Source organism: Eriocheir sinensis, chromosome 37, assembly GCF_024679095.1.
Source record: "Eriocheir sinensis breed Jianghai 21 chromosome 37, ASM2467909v1, whole genome shotgun sequence".
NCBI classification, from domain to species: Eukaryota; Metazoa; Arthropoda; class Malacostraca; order Decapoda; family Varunidae; genus Eriocheir; species Eriocheir sinensis.
This window is the reverse complement of record NC_066545.1, coordinates 12,506,798-12,524,070: the sequence shown is the minus strand read 5'-3', so window position 1 is coordinate 12,524,070 and position 17,273 is coordinate 12,506,798. Positions and strand designations below refer to the sequence as shown.

The window sequence follows — 17,273 nt, the reverse complement described above, 5'->3', positions numbered from 1 at the left end:
ACCTGAGCTTCTAAAATGATAAATAAATGCTGGCTCGTGGACAGGAAAAAAAAGATAAGTTACCCGCCCAAAAATTATGAGTTCCCGAGTAATTATGTTGACGACACACCCCAAAAAAGATAATTACCCTCGAAAAATACCCGAGCTTCTAAAATGATAAATAAAAGCTGGCTCGGGGACAGGAAAAAAAAGATAAGTTACCCGCCAAAAAATTATGAGTTCCCGAAAAAAAACGAGTAATTATGTTAACGAACGAATGCAATATAGTGAAGAAATATGAATAAAGAAAAGGAAAATAAATAAATAGAGGTAAATATAGGAATGAGAAGGATAAATTGGACTGAGAATTAAATGAGATAATTACCTTCGAAAAACACCGGAGCTTCTAAAATAATGCATAAATAAATTGAAGATCGAATGCAGTATAATAAATGAATGTGAATGAAGGAAGGGAAATAAATAAAAAGAATGGGAAGAATAAATTAGACGAGATCAAATGCAATGTGGTAAATAAATGTGGATAAACGAAAGGAAAATAAAGAAATAAAGAAGTAATGATTGGAATAAGAAGAATAAACTAGACTGAAATCGAATAGAGTAAATAAATAGGAATAAACGAAAGGAAAATAAAGAAGTAATGATTGGAATGAGAAAAATAAATCAGTAAGAAAATCTAATACAGTAAATAAATAGGAATAAAAGAAAGGAAAATAAAGAAATAAAGAAGTAATGATTGGAATGAGAAAAAATAACTAGACTGAAGATCGAATACAGTAAATAAATAAGAATAAACGAAAGGAAAATAAAGAAATAAAGAAGTAATGATTGAAATGAGAAGAATAAATTAGAAAGAAAATCGAATACAGTAAATGAATATGAATAAAAGAAAGGAAAATAAAGAAATAAAGAAGTAAAAAATAACTAGACTAAAGATCGAATACAGTAAATAAATAAGAATAAAAGAAAGGAAAATAAAGAAATAAAGAAGTAATGATTGGAACGGAAAAAAATAACAAGACTGAAGATCGAATACAATAAATAAATAAGAATAAGAAAGGAAAATAAAGAAATAAAATAAGTAATGATTGAAATAAGAAGAATAAATCAGAAAGAAAATCGAATACAGTAAATAAATAGGAATAAAAGAAAGGAAAATAAAGAAATAAAATAAGTAATGATTGAAATAAGAAGAATAAACTAGACTGAAATCGAATACAGTAAATAAATAGGAATAAACGAAAGGAAAATGAAGAAATAAAATAAGTATGATAGGAATGAGAAAAAATGACTAAACGAAAAATAAATAAAAAAGTAATAAAGATGAAAATAATAAATGACTAAACGAGTGCTTAAACGATGCCCAACCCTCGTTAAAACTCAATTATATATTTATCACTTCTAAAAATCAATTCTATTCTTATCAGCTTTCCTTTCTCTTCTTTTCCATTCCTTTCCCTTCTCTTCCATTCCTTTCTTTTCCCATCCCTTCCCTTCCTTTCCCTTCTATTCCATTCCTTTCCTTTGCCTTCCCTTCCCATCCCATCCCTTTCTTTGCCTTCCCATCCCTTCCCTAACCGCTCAATGTAGCTTCTTTCATTCGTACAAAAAGACAATATAAAATAAATTAAAAGGCTAACTCTGTAAATGATAGTTCTGCAGTGTGTGTGTGTGTGTGTGTGTGTGTGTGTGTGTGTGTGTGTGTGTGTGTGTGTGTGTGTGACTGGATCAAACAGGATGGCGTGATAATGAGGAGGAGGATAAATACTCGTTACCATCATCTCTTCATCTTCTTCCTCCTCTCCCATCTTCTTTTTCTATCTCCCTTCCATTTCTTCCATCCACCTCTTTCGCTTCGGCTCCTTCCCTCTTCTTTGCCATATAAATCTCCTCCTCTTTGATGCTGCATCCTCCTTCCTTCCCTCACCATCTCCTTCAATCCTTCCCTCCCTCCTCCTCTCCCCCTCCTTCCATCCCTATCTCCTTCAACCCTTTCCTCCCTCCTCCTCTCCCCCTCCTTCCATCCCTTCCTCTTCCTCTCCCTCCTCCTCTTTCGATGATATAAGTAGAATAGTTAAGAAGAAATGATTTAACTATACAATCATTTGGTGAAACAACAACAATGATAATGTTAATAATAATGGGAAAGAATGATCGAGTGGAAATTATGTGGTTAACCGTGTGTGTGTGTGTGTGAGAGAGAGAGAGAGCAGTATAATAAGGAAGTATACATAATTGGGTTTAAATCTCTCTCTCTCTCTCTCTCTCTCACGCAGCCTTACATCACAGCACAATGGAACAATACACAATCGGATATATGTGTTGTGTGCGTGCTTGTAAAAATTTAACCAACACAGTGACGGGCGAACCAACCCCAGTAGCAGTAGCAGTAGTAGTAGTAGATAGTAGTAGTAGATAGTAGTAGTAGATAGTAGTAGTAGATAGTAGTAGTAGATAGTAGTAGAAGTAGTAGTAGTAGATGGAGATGAAAGAAAGACGAAGATAATGAGGGCGCAGTGAAGGAGAGCGATAATATTGAAGGTCACAATCTCACTCGCTCGTTACGTGCACCACCACCATCACCACCAACAACACCATCACACCCACCACACACACACACAATAGTCAACACCACCACTAACGATAAACCATCATCTCTAACATTAGACTCCTTACCACCACCACCACCACCACTACCAGTAACAATAAACAGCCGTCCTTGTACTACCAACACCAACATCACCACCACCACCACAGGGCCATCTGGTACACTAGTATAATTGCCACGTGAACACCACAACCACCACCAATGTCACGAGTTAAAACCAAAACAACCTACCATAGCAACAACCTACTACTATACCACTACTACTACTACTACTACCACTACTACTACTACTACTACTACTACTACTAACACATTATACACGCTGGTACTGATTATATATTCAGCTACATATGTCACACATCACGCAAATAACACGTGAACACACACACACACACACACACACACACACACACACACACACACACACATACGTTAGCCATGTGGAAATGTGAAATTCATGGTGACACACACACACACACACACACACACACACACACACACACACACACACACACACACACACACACACACACACACACACACACACACAGAACCACCCATGTTAATTTACCGGTTGTTAGAAACAGTTTAGTTCATTGGTGTTGGGAATTAACACACACACACACACACACACACACACACGGGGCGGTAAATAAACAAACACCCCTTTAACATAGCAACCACCAACCCAAAAACACTAATTCAATCACCCTAACGACATAATTGCATTCACCCTTCCCCGCATCCCTTACCTGCATGCATATCTTAATTAACCTCTCACCTGTACTATGCTTCGTGAGGTGTGCTGCCCGTTGGAGGGAGAGCAGAGACGAGGTATGTAGGCCAGAGCACCGCACCAACACCACTGACACCACTGCTCTCACCACTACTCACCACTCACTCTGATCTGCTGGTTCTTATGGTGTTATCAATGAACCGTGCGCCAGCCACCCCCGCGCGGCCTGACCACCACCACCACCACCACCAACACCCACTTTGTTATCTTTCACTCCCCCTCGCTTGTTTTACGTTGCTGTGGGGTTGTGTGTTGTGTGGGGTTAGTTGAAAGGTTAGTCTCTCTGTTCCGCGTGCTGTCGTGTCGGTAAAGGTTAAGTTTGTCGGTAATTTAAGTCGGAAATCAATATGTTTTCACTGGGTTGTCGTGCTGCCGGGAAGGTCGGAGCAGTTGTCGTACGGTGACACGAACTCCTCATTCCGTCTCTTTTTTTTCCTCTCTCTCTCTTACTGACCTCTCTTTATTATATTCCTATTACGCTATCTCTTCCCTTCCTCTCTTTTCTTTATCCTCATTTTCTATTCATTTTGTTTTACTTCCTCTCCCATTTTTTTGTTTTACCTTCCTCTCTCTCTCTCTCTCTCTCTCTCATTCCTTTTATTTTTTTCTACTTCTCTCTTTATTCTCTTTTCCTTTCCTTTTACTTATTCCTGCTCTTTACTTCTCTCTTTACGCTCGATCTCCTCTTTTATCTCCACCATACATCTCTTTTCCATTCCCGCCATTTCTCTCTCCTTAACTTTATTTCTCTCTCTCTCTCTCTCTCTCTCTCTCTCTCTCTCTCTCTCTCTCTCGTTCCTTCCATTTACTTCTCTCTCTCTCTTTAGTTTCTTCTCTTTCCTGTTTCCTCCTTTTCTTCTTCTTCTCTCTCTCGATCTCTACTCTCTCCCATTCCTATTTCTTCTTCCTCTTCTCCTTACTCCTCTCTTCCTTTCCCTTCCTTCTTTTTTCTGGAATCTAGCAAAACCTTCAGGAATCAACACACAGCCATTCCAGTTCCCAGTATTCCAGTATTCCACGTATCTCCACAAGCACCAAAGATGTCTCCCTTCCAGCAAGATATATATTTCCCGGTATTACTTTCTTCTTCTTTTAGCGATTACTTAGCGATTTTAGGAAGTTTTGCGCCAAGTGAAGAATAGGGGAATGCGCTGACTGAAGGCTTGTGCGTGATAGTGTCATTCTCCCGCCCTTCCCTCCCTCTCTCTCTCCCTCTCTCTCCCCTCTCCCTCTCTCCCCCTCAGTCAGATTATATATATAGTTCCTCTGCCCTGATAATGGAAGATGTTCAGACGAGATAAGAGATCTTGTGATGAGAGAGAGAGAGAGAGAGAGAGAGAGAGAGAGAGAGAGAGAGGTTGGCATTTTACGCCTCATGTGTTTCTCTCTCTCTCTCTCTCTCTCTCTCTCTCTCTCTAATTGATGATATAAAAAGTTAGTTATCTTTCTTCTTCTTTTTCATCTTTTTCTTCTACTTCTTCTGTTTCTTCTTCTTCCTCCTCTTTTTTTCTTTTTCTTCCTCCTCCTCTTCTTCTTTTTCTTCTTCTTCTTCTTCATTGTCTCCTTATTCGCTGTTCTCTTTTTCTCTTTTCTTCCTGTTTATTTTTCTCTTCTCTTTCTCCTCTCTGCTCTTCTCTTTTTTTCCTTGTCATCTCTTCCCTCCATTTCTTTCTTCTTGTTTTCTTTTCTTAATTGTTATCTCTTCCTACTTTTATCTTCTCCTTATCTCTTATCTTCTCCTTGGTTCTCCTTCTCTCTGCATCTCGTTATTTCTGATTTCTTTTTCTCTTTTCTTTCCTCTGGTCTTCTTTTCTTCGCCTTCTCTTCTTTTCTTTTCTATCCCTTTTTCTTGTTTTCCTCTATTAGTTATTCTTATATCTTCTCCTTTCTTCACTTCAGTCTTTCCTCGATCTTTTCTTTATTTGCTTCCCCTTCTCTTCTTTTCTTTTCTATCCCTTTTTCTTGTTTTCCTCTATTAGTTATTCTTGTATCTTCTCCTTTCTTCACTTCAGTCTTTCTTCTCATCTTTTTTTATCTTCTCTGCGGTTCTCTTTTGCACATATAATTAACATATATATTTAGTTAGACGATGGAACAGGTCATATGGAGAAGAAGTAAAAGAAGAAGAAGAAGAAGAAGAAGAAGAAGAAGAACATGAGCAAGAGGAACAATAGCATGAAGCACAAGAGGGGAGGATCAGGTCACCTCTCCTCCCTAAATTGACCTCTCTTTCGGCCACTCCTCTTAAGTCTTTTATAGGAGTGGCGAGTAGCGGACTTTTTTTTTTTTAATTATTGTTTCCTTTTTTTTTGCCCTTGAGCTGTTTCCTCTGCTGTAAAAAAGGAAGAAGAAGAAGAAAAAGAACAAGAACAATAACAAAGAAGAATAAAAAATAGTAATTAGAAGAAGAAAAAACAGACGGATTCTGCTTCTCTTATTCTCCCTGGCAAAAAAAAAAAGAATAAATAAATAATAAAAAAAAACAGTAAAGCTAAACAAACAGACACCAAGGCAGCTAAATTTATAATGAAACCCGACCTGGGAAATAACACAAAGAAGCGAACATTTAATTAAGCACAAACCTCATTATTACATCTCTATATACTTGACTTTATTTTACTTTATTTTACTTTTATTATTACTGTAGTAAGCGCACAACTTATACATTTTTTTCTTTTCTTACTTTCAATAGCAACCAAAGACATAATCGACCAGGGCTTTGTGGCAGTAGTAGTAGTAGTAGTAGTAGCAGCAGTAGAAAAGTAGTAGTAGTAGTAGTAATAGTAGTAGTAGTAGTAGTAGCAGTAGTAATAACACTAATGATAACAGTCGTAAAGAACATAATATATTTGGGTATCATTCAGTATCTCAATTAAAGACTAGAGTAATATTTGGACATCACCACTCACCTTATTAATCAAACCACTATAATAACCGCACCAGACATTATTAGTACTGCATTATACATTATCCTCCTCGTCTATCATTATATTAACATCACCAACATGAACGTCAACGAAGAATAATTACAACAACGAATGCTCACCTACCTAATTATGCAAACTCTTGAGAAAAACAACAACATCACTAACCTAGGCAATACACAGTACGCTATACAACACTCCAATGCTTGTTACACCTTTAGTTATACACCCTAACTATGGTCCACACACACACACACACACACACACACACACACGTAGAACACATCCACTTTTGGCCCGTGTAGAAATTAAAAACAAGGAACGAAACAGAAAGAGAAGCGAAGAAAAGATAAAAGAGAAGACAATGGAGAGAGTAAACAGAGATAGTTGGGGAAAATAATAAAAAGAAGAGAACAGAAGAAAAGAAGAAAAAAGAAGTGCAGAGGAATTCACAAAAAAAACGTATCATACAAAATTATTAAGGAAAAAATAAATAAATAAGGAGAAAAATGAGCAATGATTAATGATGACTGTCGATTATTTCTTTATCATTACACTATTATTAAAGAAGAAAAAGAATGAAAATAATCGAACAAGGAAAGAGATAAACAAAACACACACACACACACACACACACACACACACACACACACACACACACACAACACCACTCCAATCACCACACACACAAGCACCAACACCATCACCCACACCACCATCACCACCACCACTAACACCAGCACCACCACCAGCACCACAGTCCCACCACCACCCCACTCCACACACCACCACCACCACGACCACCACAGGACGCCGCGGGGGGGAGAAGGAAGTCCTGCAGCGATGCCCCGGTGTAGTTAGAGGGTCCAGGGGGGGCGGGGGGCAGGTGAAGGGCGTGGCGGAGGAGTCTGTAGATGTCACCTGGTCGCACGTCCCCCGCCCGAGCCCCTTTGCGAAACACTGGAAGAATAGGCGAGAGAGAGAGGACTGTTTGAGTGAAGGATAGATAGATAGAAAGATAGTAAGAAAGATATATAGATAGATTAATAGATGGATAGACAGATAGATAGATGGATAAATAGGAAGAGAGGTAGATTATGGATGGATAAAGAGATAGAAAGATAGACAGATAGAAAAGTAGATTGATAGATAAGTGAATTGTTAGAGAAATACGTTGATCTAACATACTATTACTACCACTATTTCTACTACTACTGCTACTACTACTACTACTACTACTACTACTAATAATAATAATAATAATCAGGAGCAGTAAGTAGCGGGCTTTTTTTTTCATTATTTTTTTTTTAAGCCCTTGCACTGTCTCCTTTGCTGTAAAGAAACTACTACTACTATTACTACTACTACTACTACTACTACTACTACTACTACTACTACTACTACTACTACTACTACTACTACTACTACTACTACTTACTCGGGCCCAGAGCGTACACCGTCCCATGACTCCCTTCCTCAGGTGTTCGGTCGACAGGTGAGTGAGTGCTAAGATGAGCAGGTGACGTCATCTCCAGGGGGCTGCTGATGACGATGATATTGGTCTGATTGAGGGGAAAAGGGGGGAAAGAAGGGGAGGGGAGGGATGGTAGGGAAGGAAAGGGGAGGATGTGATTAAGTTAGTAAATGTAAAGAGATGATTGAATGCAAAGATGATTGAAATATAAAGACAAAATGAGTGACGAGGGAAAATATTACTTCTCTCCATTTTCCTCTTCCTTATCCTTACCTCTTCCCCTTTCCTTTCCTCTGTTCCTCTCTTTTTCATCCATTCCCTTTCCTTCCCATTTTCCTCTTCCTTATCCTTACCTTTTCCCCTTTCCTTTCCTCTGTTCCTCTCTTTTTCATCCATTCCCTTTCCTTCCCCTTTTCCTTTCTTGCTCTCCTCTCTTTTATCCCCATTTCCTCTCTCCTCACCCTTTACTCTTCCTCCTTTTCCTCTTTCCCCTCTTTTCTATCCTCCTATTTTTGTCTGTTTTCTCTCCCCTTAAAAAGAAATGAATTAAAATGGAGAAAATACTTCCCCCTTGCTCATTTCTTGCCCTCTCCCCCTTCTCTCCCTTTCCTTCCTCTTTCCATTTTCCCCCCTTCTCTTCCCTTGCTTTTTTTTTTTTTTTTTTTTTTTTACAGCAAGGGAGGTAGTTTAATTAAGGGCAAAAAGAAAAGAAAAAAAAAGGCCAGGTGTGTTTTCTCTTCCCTGGAAACTACTAGAACGAAAACAGCAAAATAATGTAAACAACAACAACAACAACAACTAAAACAACAACAACAACAACAACAACTAATCCTAAAACTGCTGCTCAAAATTTGTCCTTCCATCTTTCCCCTTCCTCTTTTTCCTCCCTCCCCTCCCCTCCTTCCTCTACTTCCCCAACCCTTCCTCCTCCCTTCTCCTCCCCAGTCCCTCGCCTCTCCCCCTCTTCTCCCTCCCCCTCTCCTCTCACCGTGTTAGCTGACTGGTGTGCTGTCATGGTGTGGTGCAAATCCAACATAGCCACATCCACGGCCCTCCACCACGCAGACTCCTTCTCCTCCTCATCCTCCTCCTCCTCTCCCACCAGCAGACCCATCACACCTCCACCTCCTCTTCCACCTCCACCGCCGCCAATACCGACTCTTCTGCCGCCGCCGCCGCCAGCCCAGACCTTGTTAGAGAAAGAAGGAAAAGTTAGAAAAAAGAATGAAGAAGGAAATTAAAAGATGTGTTATTTGTGTGTTTTTGTGTTTGAAGGGAGTTGTGATTAAAGGTACCTGTGTTTAAAGGTACCTGTGTTTAAAGGTACCTGTGTTTAAAGGGACCCGTGTTTAATTAAAGGTACCTTTGTTTATGGGTACCTGTGTTTAAGTGAAGTGAAGGTAATTAGTAGTGAAAATCTATTGACTGTTTCTTGATATTTTTTTAGATATGTATTTTAATCTTTCTTCCATTAAAATCTCTCATCTCATGTTGCTGTAATATAAGGAAATCTTGAACGGGGAAAACTATGGGTGAAAATTTATGAAGGCAAAGCGTTATTCTTCCCTCCATTAAAATCTGCCGTATGGTATTGCTGTAATGTATAGAAATGTGGAATGGAAAAAAAAAAGAGGATAGATGAAAGAAACTATTTCCTTTCCTAATTAAATAAAAGTAATGTATTAGTCATTCCTCCACTAAAATCTGTCATCTTTTTGTATTGCTTTTATCTAGGAAAAAAATGGAATGGGGAAAAGAAAATGGATGAAAAGTATTGAAAGTAATGTAAATAATTCCCTTTAACAATTTCAAATGTATAATAGTTACTTTTTTTCTTTTACTGTTTTGATGATATAAGGGTAGTGATGCGTGAGAAAAAAAAATAATTGAATCTGTTTAACACTAATGACTCTCTCTCTCTCTCTCTCTCTCTCTCTCTCTCTCTCTCTCTCTCTCTCTCTCTCTCACCAGGGCCAGCGTGTAGCCGCCGCCGTCCAGCAGATCGAGGGCGTGGTGCAGGTGGGGGGTGAGGCTGCGTGGGCCGGGCGGGGGGGCGGGGGGCGCGGGCACGCAGTACACCCCCCTGGATACCCACGGGGGCTCACACCTGGCGAATACACACAGGTAAGAAAGTCATCATCTTCTTTGTTACCACCATTCAGAAACAAAGCGCGCGCGCGCGAGAGAGAGAGAGAGAGAGAGAGAGAGAGAGAGAGAGAGAGAGAGAGAGAGAGAGAGAGAGAGAGAGAGAGAGAGAGAGAGAGAGAGAGAGAGAGAGAGAGAGAGAGAGAGAGAGAGAGAGAGAGAGAGAGAGAGAGAGAGAGAGAGAGAGAGTGTGTATGTCGGGTCAGAGGTCATTGGGTACTGGAGCGTACGCCCGTACCGAAGGTAAACGAGGATCAAGCCTCTACCTGTAACCCTGTAACAACACCTCACCCATCGTGAGTAGTGAGGGGGATTCTGGAGCTGCCCTGTGTAGGCCACTCGGCCTCTTGCAGTTTCCTCATGTTCTTATGTTCTTATGTTGATGTTCACGGGTTCGCTGGTCTTATCGCATAGGGTTAATGCAGAGTTAATGTAGTGAATGCTTACACAAGGTCCTGAGGGTGACTCACGTCAGGGGCGTCAGAGGCCCTGAGGGTGAGCTACAAGGGACATAAAGTAGCAGACGGTGTCAAGAATTGGTACGTACTATCCACACGGATATCCCTTCTGTCCGAGTTTGTCCGAGTCCGAGATCCCGAAACACTTAAGTTAACTCGCTCTCGTGTCGTTTATGAAAATACGTCGCCCTCTGTTCTGTCATCATAATGCCATATTAGTTGACTTGTTCTTTGTTCTAGTAGCCACAAATTGTGTTCCAGGTTTTGACCGAACAGGATCAAAATAAAGGTTCGTGTCAACGTGCGGGTGTCTCATTTTCCAGGTCAACAATCTTTATCCTCATCCTCCTCATCAGTATGCTCCTACTGATCCTCCTCCTTCTCTTCTTTCTCCTCCTCCTCCTCCTCATCATCATCATCATCATCATCATCATCATCGTCATTGTCACCATCATCATCATCATTATTAATCAGTAACACATGTAAAGTCGCAACACTCGAACTAGAAGAATTACAATTTTCAGAACAACAACGACAATATTAACAACACCATACCCCTTTAATTAAACACAAGACAGACAGAGAGAGACCAAGTGCTATACATCGCCTCCCCCCCCCACCACCACCACCACGACACCCACACACCTACCTGTAATAATTAAAGAGAGCCGAAGTAAGGTTGTGAAGAGCCGCCGTGACCCAGAGTGGCTCCACCTTAGTCCACCATGACAGTCTCGTTTTCTTCCTTGGTACGTCCATAGAGAGTGACTTTAAGGTAGAGTTTGTTATATTCTCACTCCTGTTTGTCTTTTCCATATATAACCCTGTGTGGAGATAAGACGGAAGGGGGTTATAAGAGAGAGAGAGAGAGAGAGAGAGAGAGAGAGAGAGAGAGAGAGAGAGAGAGTTATAAGGGGGGTAGGGGATGAGGTGTGAGGTAAATTAAGTCAGGCTATTAAAGTTAAATGACAGGAAATAAGTTGATTATGGTCGTGGTTAGCGTGCAGGAAATTAGGGTAGTTTTTTTTTTCTATCTCACAGTAGGACTATTTCTCTCTCTCTCTCTCTCTCTCTCTCTCTCTCTCTCTCTCTCTCTCTCTCTCTCTCTCTCTCTCAAGCGCGTAAACACTCCTCCTCCTCCTCCTCCTCTTCCTCCTCCTCCTCATCATCATCATCATCATCATCATCATCCATACATAAGCTGGTTTAGAGAGAGGTCAAGAAGAAGAAGAAGAAGAAGAAGAAGAAGAAGAAGAAGAGGAAGAAGAAGAAAAGAGGAAGAAAAGAGAGATAATAAAGAAAGGGAGGAAGAAAGGATGGATGGATGGATAAAGGAGACAACAAAAGAAATAAAAGAAGATAAAATATAATAAAAAAACAAGATATATAACAAGAACACACACACACACACACACACACACACACACACAAATCCCCTTATACCTCACCTGCCAGTAAGGGGGCTCCGGGGGGCAGGTGGGGGTGATGGTGGGGGGCAGCGTCTGAGGGGGGCGGGGGGAGGGGGGGCAGGTAGCGGGCCACCACACCGTCTGCCCGGAGTCTCGCGAACCCTGGGAAGTCGTCACCCTCAAGCAGCTGTTTCTGAGAGTCACCCCTGAAGCTGTCAAAGAAGAAAACGGGGTAAGGGTTAGAGAAAATGGGATGTTATTGCTTGTATTATTTTTTATTCTACTTTTTTCGTTATTTCTTATTGTTTCTTTATTATGTTTTTCTTTATTTATTTTCTTAGTATAATTTTAGTGGTTGATATTATTACTATTATCATTATTATTAGATATTATCATTATTATTCTCCTCCTCCTCCTCCTCCTCCTCAACACCATCTCTCTCTCTCTCTCTCTCTCTCTCTCTCTCTCTCTCTCTCTCTCTCTCTCTAATATTACATTCTAGTTTAATTTTCTCTTCGCTTTCTTGCTTCCATTCTTAATCTTCCCTCTTCACTAATTTTCTTTAACTATATTTCCTTCCCTTTCATCTCCTTTTAAATTTCTTTCTTTCTTAACATTCCCTTCCCTTCCGTCATTAATAACAGATCAGGAAGCTATTATATCAGATACAATGGATGAACACCTTTGGACTTGACAGGGAAATGGTCATGTGTTAGGATGGAGAGGAAGGAGGGAGTGGGAAAGAGAGAGAGAGGAGGGGAGTGTGGTGGTGGGTGAGGGGGGGTGAAGGAGGAGGGAGAAAGGAGGGAAGGAGAGAAGGAAGGATAAAAACTAAGAGGGAAGGTCAATATAAACTTTGGTGTTGAGATATAAAGTAAATATTGAAAAGTATAAACAATGTATCCACCACCACCAGTGTTAGTATTGGTATTAGTATTAGTATTCGTATTAGTATAGGTATTGGTAACAGTGTTAGTATTGGTATTAGTATTGGTGTTGGTGTAAGTATTGGTATTAGTATAAGTATTGGAATTATTATTGGTATTAGTATTGGTATTAGTATTGGTAGAAGTATTAGTATTGGTATTAGTATTGGTATTGGTATTAGTATTGGTATTAGTTAGCATTGGTATTAGTATTAGTATTGGTGTTGGTAATAGTATTGGTATTATTATAAGTATTGGAATTAGTATTGGTATTAGTATTGGTATTATTATTATTATTATTGGTAGAAGTATTAGTATTGGAATTAGTATTGGTATTGGTATTAGTATTGGTATTGATATTTGTACTGGTATCATATTATTCATATTGGTTTTAGTATTGGTATTAGTATTGGTATTAGTATTGGTATTGGTATTGGTATTAGTATTAGTAACAACAACAACAATAATAATAATAATAATGATAATAATAAACTTACCCATGAAGAATGATAACAATGAGATCGTCAGGAGGTGTTATGTCAGTGGTGGTGGTGGTGGTGGGGACATCCTCAGCCAACACCACCACCACCACCACCACCACTCCATACCACCACCACGCCCGCCACCACCACCACCACCACGCAGGCCACGACGAACACACACGCCCAGACATTTCCTGTAGAGGGGGAAATGGTGAATTATTAATAAAGAAGAAGAAGAAGAAGAAGAAGAAGAAGAAGAAGAAGAAGAAGAAGAAGAAGAAGAAGAAGAAGAAGAAGAAGAAGAAGAAGAAGAAGAAGAAGAAGAAGAAGAAGAAGAAGAAGAAGAAGAAGAAGAAGAAGAAGAAGAAGAAGAAGAAGGAGAAGAAGAAGAAAAAGAAGAAAAAGAAGAAGAAAGAAAGAAAGAAAAGAAGAAGAAGAGCAATAACAAAGATATAAATGACGAGGAAAAAAAAGCAGAAAAATGAGGACGAACACGTATTTAATGAAGGAAATCTTTCACTCCTCTTTTCTCTACCTCCTCCTCCTCCTCCTCCTCCTCCTCTTCCTCCCTAGGCCGGCATCAGTCCCTTCTTCCCCTCTTCCTCTACACCTCTTTTTTTTCAATCTCTTCCTCTTTTTTTTCTCTCTTTCTTCCTGCTTACCACTCTGCCTCCCTGTTTTCCCTTCTCCTCCTCCTTCTCCTCCTCCTCTTCCACCCCCATCCCCCCCCCCCTCTCTCTCTCTCTCTCTCTCTCTAAGTCCTTCCATCCCTCTTTCCCCCGAAGAGAAAAAGTTGAGAGTGACAATTCGAGTTGATAGGAAGGATGAGAGAGACTTAGAAGGGGGAGGAGGAGAGAGAGAGAGAGAGAGAGAGAGAGAGAGAGACCGCATGGGAACACACTTATCTCCATTGTTCCTCCATTGATCATTCTCTCACTTCTCTCCCCCCCATACCCCCTCCCCCCTCCCCCCCTCTCCCCTCTCTTTCACTCACGCACTCAAGTCTGAAGAATGAATGACAAGGAGAGTAACGAGATTGAAGATGCTCATTGTGCTTGCTGGTTATCGCAATTACTACTACTACAATACTACTACTACTACTACTACTACTACTACTACTACTACTGCCGCTGGTGCTGTTTATCTAGACCCACTTGCTTATTTGTTTATTTATTCATTTATTTGATTATACATTTGTTTGTTTCATTCATTTTCAATCCTTCCTTCCTTCATTTTTTTCACTAATTCCCTCATTCAGTAATTTATTCACTCATTCGTTCCTTCTTTCCTCCCTTCCTTCCTTCATTCATACATTCCTTTATCCTCGTTCCTTCTTTCCTCCCTTCCTTCATTCATTCATATATTCCTTTATCCTCGTTCCTTCCTTTTTTCCTTCCTTCCTTCATTCATTCCTTTATCCCTTCCTTCCTTCCTTCATTCATTCATTCCTTTATTCCTTTATCCCTTCCTTCCTTCAGTCATTCAGTCAGTCACTCAGATAATTCATAGTTATTAAATATTCAGTTACTTCTTTTTTTTTCATTAATTTGTTCATTCCTTTAATCTCTTTGTCTTTCTCTGGGATGTTCACCTAGACGCATGAATATTGGTATCTTTCTGTGTGATTAATATGTCCACCACCACCTGCACTTTCAAACCACCACCACCACCACCACCGTCACTTTCAAACCACCGCCACCACCACCACCGTCACTTTCAAACCACCGCCACCACCACCACCACCACCACCGTCACTTTCAAACCACCGCCACCACCACCACCACCGTCACTTTCAAACCACCACCACCACCATCAAAATAACTAATATCAACACCATTGTCAGATTTTCAGGTTTTCATCACCATTAACATCACCACCACCACTATCGTCACCACCATCATCACCACCACCATAACCAACATTGGATACTAAATCACACAAACTACTACTACTACTACTGCTATAACTACTACTACTACTACTACTACTACTACTACTACTACTACCATAACTACTACTTCTACTACTACAAGTCCACAACTACTACTACTGTTACTATCGCTACTACTACTAATGATGATAATAATGACAATAATAATAGTAATAATAACAACAAAACACCATTAATATTATCATGCATTAATATTATCTTTGTCAAACACTTTTTTTTCTTCCGTTAAAAAAATAATAAACTTTTTCTTTGGTTTTACTTGACGAAGAAAAAAAAAGAAAAAAACTTCGTAACCGATTAAAATAAATGTTACGATGTTAATTATGCACTTTGAGAGAGAGAGAGAGAGAGAGAGAGAGAGAGAGAGAGAGAGAGAGAGAGAGAGAGAGAGAGAGAGAGAAAACACCTCACGTGACGAAGGCCGTGAAAGAACTGAGATACTTTCGAGACGAGTAGGAGGAGGAGGAGATTTTGGTGGTGGTGGTGATGGTGGTGGTAGGCGGTGGGGGGGGGGCGGGTAGTGGTGATAGCTGTGGTGGTGGTGGTGGTGGTGGAGGTGATAACGTTTCCATTGTTGTGTTTCTATTTTTCCCTTCCCCGTGTTTTCGTTTTTTTCCCTTCGTGTGCATTACTGGTCTGTGCTAGAATGGACTATTTTTATTTTTTATTTTTTTTTACGTTTCACCCATGACGCCGGTATAATTTCTTGGTGGGGCCTGCCAGCGTGTTCGCCCCCAGCCCGTTATGGCGCAGGCAAGTGTTTATAGTGGCGCCATCTTTGATCCTCTTTTAGGGAGAATATAGAGTCCGAGCTGATAGGTAGTCTTCAGGACAGGCGGTGACTGAAAACTTGCCAGCTTGTTTGTAGCGGCGAGCGGGAAGCTAACCCACGTCCTCCTTGACCCCGCGCCAGCACGCTGACCACTCAGTCACCGCCTCCCCAACCGGACGAAACGCTTGCTCTTGGTTTCGGTTTGGAGTGACAGGCTACGTATATATACTAAAGGAGTCTATAGTATCCTTGCATACACCTTACCTAACTTAACCGAGCCATGACTCCTCTACGCAAGTTGGAGAGAATGTGTGTGAAATATATACACACACACACAAAAAAAAAAAAAAAAAAAAAAATAATAATAATAATAATAATAATAATAATAATAATAATAATAATAATAATAATAATAATAATAATAATAATAATAATAATAATAATAATAATAATAATAATAATAATAATAATAATAATAAATAAATAAATTATAAAAAAGCGGACACGGATGCAATACCTGTTCGGATACGGTTAAGCAGACACACAGAGAGAGAGAGAGAGAGAGAGAGAGAGAGAGAGAGAGAGAGAGAGAGAGAGAAAGAGCACTATAAACATTTTTTTTCTCGCTTCTAAAAAGAGTAATTCCAAAACGAGACAATATTTGGACATATGGGAATCTTACTATTAGATCTACCATCTCTCTCTCTCTCTCTCTCTCTTCCTCCTCTTCTTCCAACTTTTTCCTCTCTATTATTCAACTTTTTCTAATCTTTCTCTCTACTCTTCCTTCCCTTCTCTCTCTACCTCATCTTCCCTCCTTCTCTCTACCTCCCTCTACCTCTCTTCTTCCCTCCACTTCTTCCCTTCTTTACTTTACCTTTTCTCCCTCCTTCTCTCCACTTCTCCCATCCCTCTCTCCATCTCTACTTTTCCTCCTTTTCTCTACCACTACTTTCATCCTTCCCTCTCCACCCTTACTTCTCTCCTTCTCTCCACCTCTTCCTCCCTCCCTCTCCTCTTTCCTCCATCAGATCCGCTTCTACCCTGGAGGAGGAAATATAAACCTCAATAGCCAGCCGGAGAGAGAGAGAGAGAGAGAGGGGGGGGGGGGGTCTGGAGTGTAGAGATTCCGTAGTATTAGTGGTTGTTGTTGGTGGTGATGGTGATGGTGGTGGTGATGGTGATGGTGGTGGTGGTGGTGATGGTGATGATAGTGGTGATGGTGATGATAGTGGAGATAGTATTGTCTATAGTTTCCAATCGGTGCGTGTGTGTGTGTGTGTGTGTGTGTGTGTGTGTGTGTGTGTGTGTGTGTTTACGGCGTGAGATAA

At 40.2% G+C, this 17,273-nt stretch overlaps 2 protein-coding genes across 4 annotated transcripts in view; both read right to left on the bottom strand.

The window, feature by feature from the left end:
- LOC127008263 (alpha-tocopherol transfer protein-like) overlaps window positions 1-3,546 on the bottom strand; it is a 23,718-nt gene extending 20,172 nt beyond the window's left edge. Inside the window, exon 1 of one of the 2 annotated variants that reach the window (XM_050880047.1) lies at window positions 3,387-3,546. The gene's annotated coding sequence lies outside the window, so the exon portion shown is untranslated. The remainder of the gene's footprint in view (window positions 1-3,386) is intronic. The other variant, XM_050880048.1, reaches the window with a different exon arrangement.
- A 3,315-nt stretch (window positions 3,547-6,861) lies between these two features.
- LOC127008261 (uncharacterized) overlaps window positions 6,862-17,273 on the bottom strand; it is a 29,064-nt gene continuing 18,652 nt past the window's right edge. For both annotated transcript variants that reach the window (XM_050880033.1, XM_050880034.1), the window contains 7 exons: window positions 13,235-13,413; window positions 11,851-12,023; window positions 11,052-11,226; window positions 9,768-9,906; window positions 8,788-8,988; window positions 7,764-7,887; window positions 6,862-7,285 (listed from right to left, as the gene is read on the bottom strand). In XM_050880033.1, coding sequence (XP_050735990.1) covers window positions 7,056-7,285; window positions 7,764-7,887; window positions 8,788-8,988; window positions 9,768-9,906; window positions 11,052-11,226; window positions 11,851-12,023; window positions 13,235-13,410 — 1,218 coding nt within the window. In that variant the 5' untranslated portion in view covers window positions 13,411-13,413 and the 3' untranslated portion in view covers window positions 6,862-7,055. The remainder of the gene's footprint in view (window positions 7,286-7,763; window positions 7,888-8,787; window positions 8,989-9,767; window positions 9,907-11,051; window positions 11,227-11,850; window positions 12,024-13,234; window positions 13,414-17,273) is intronic.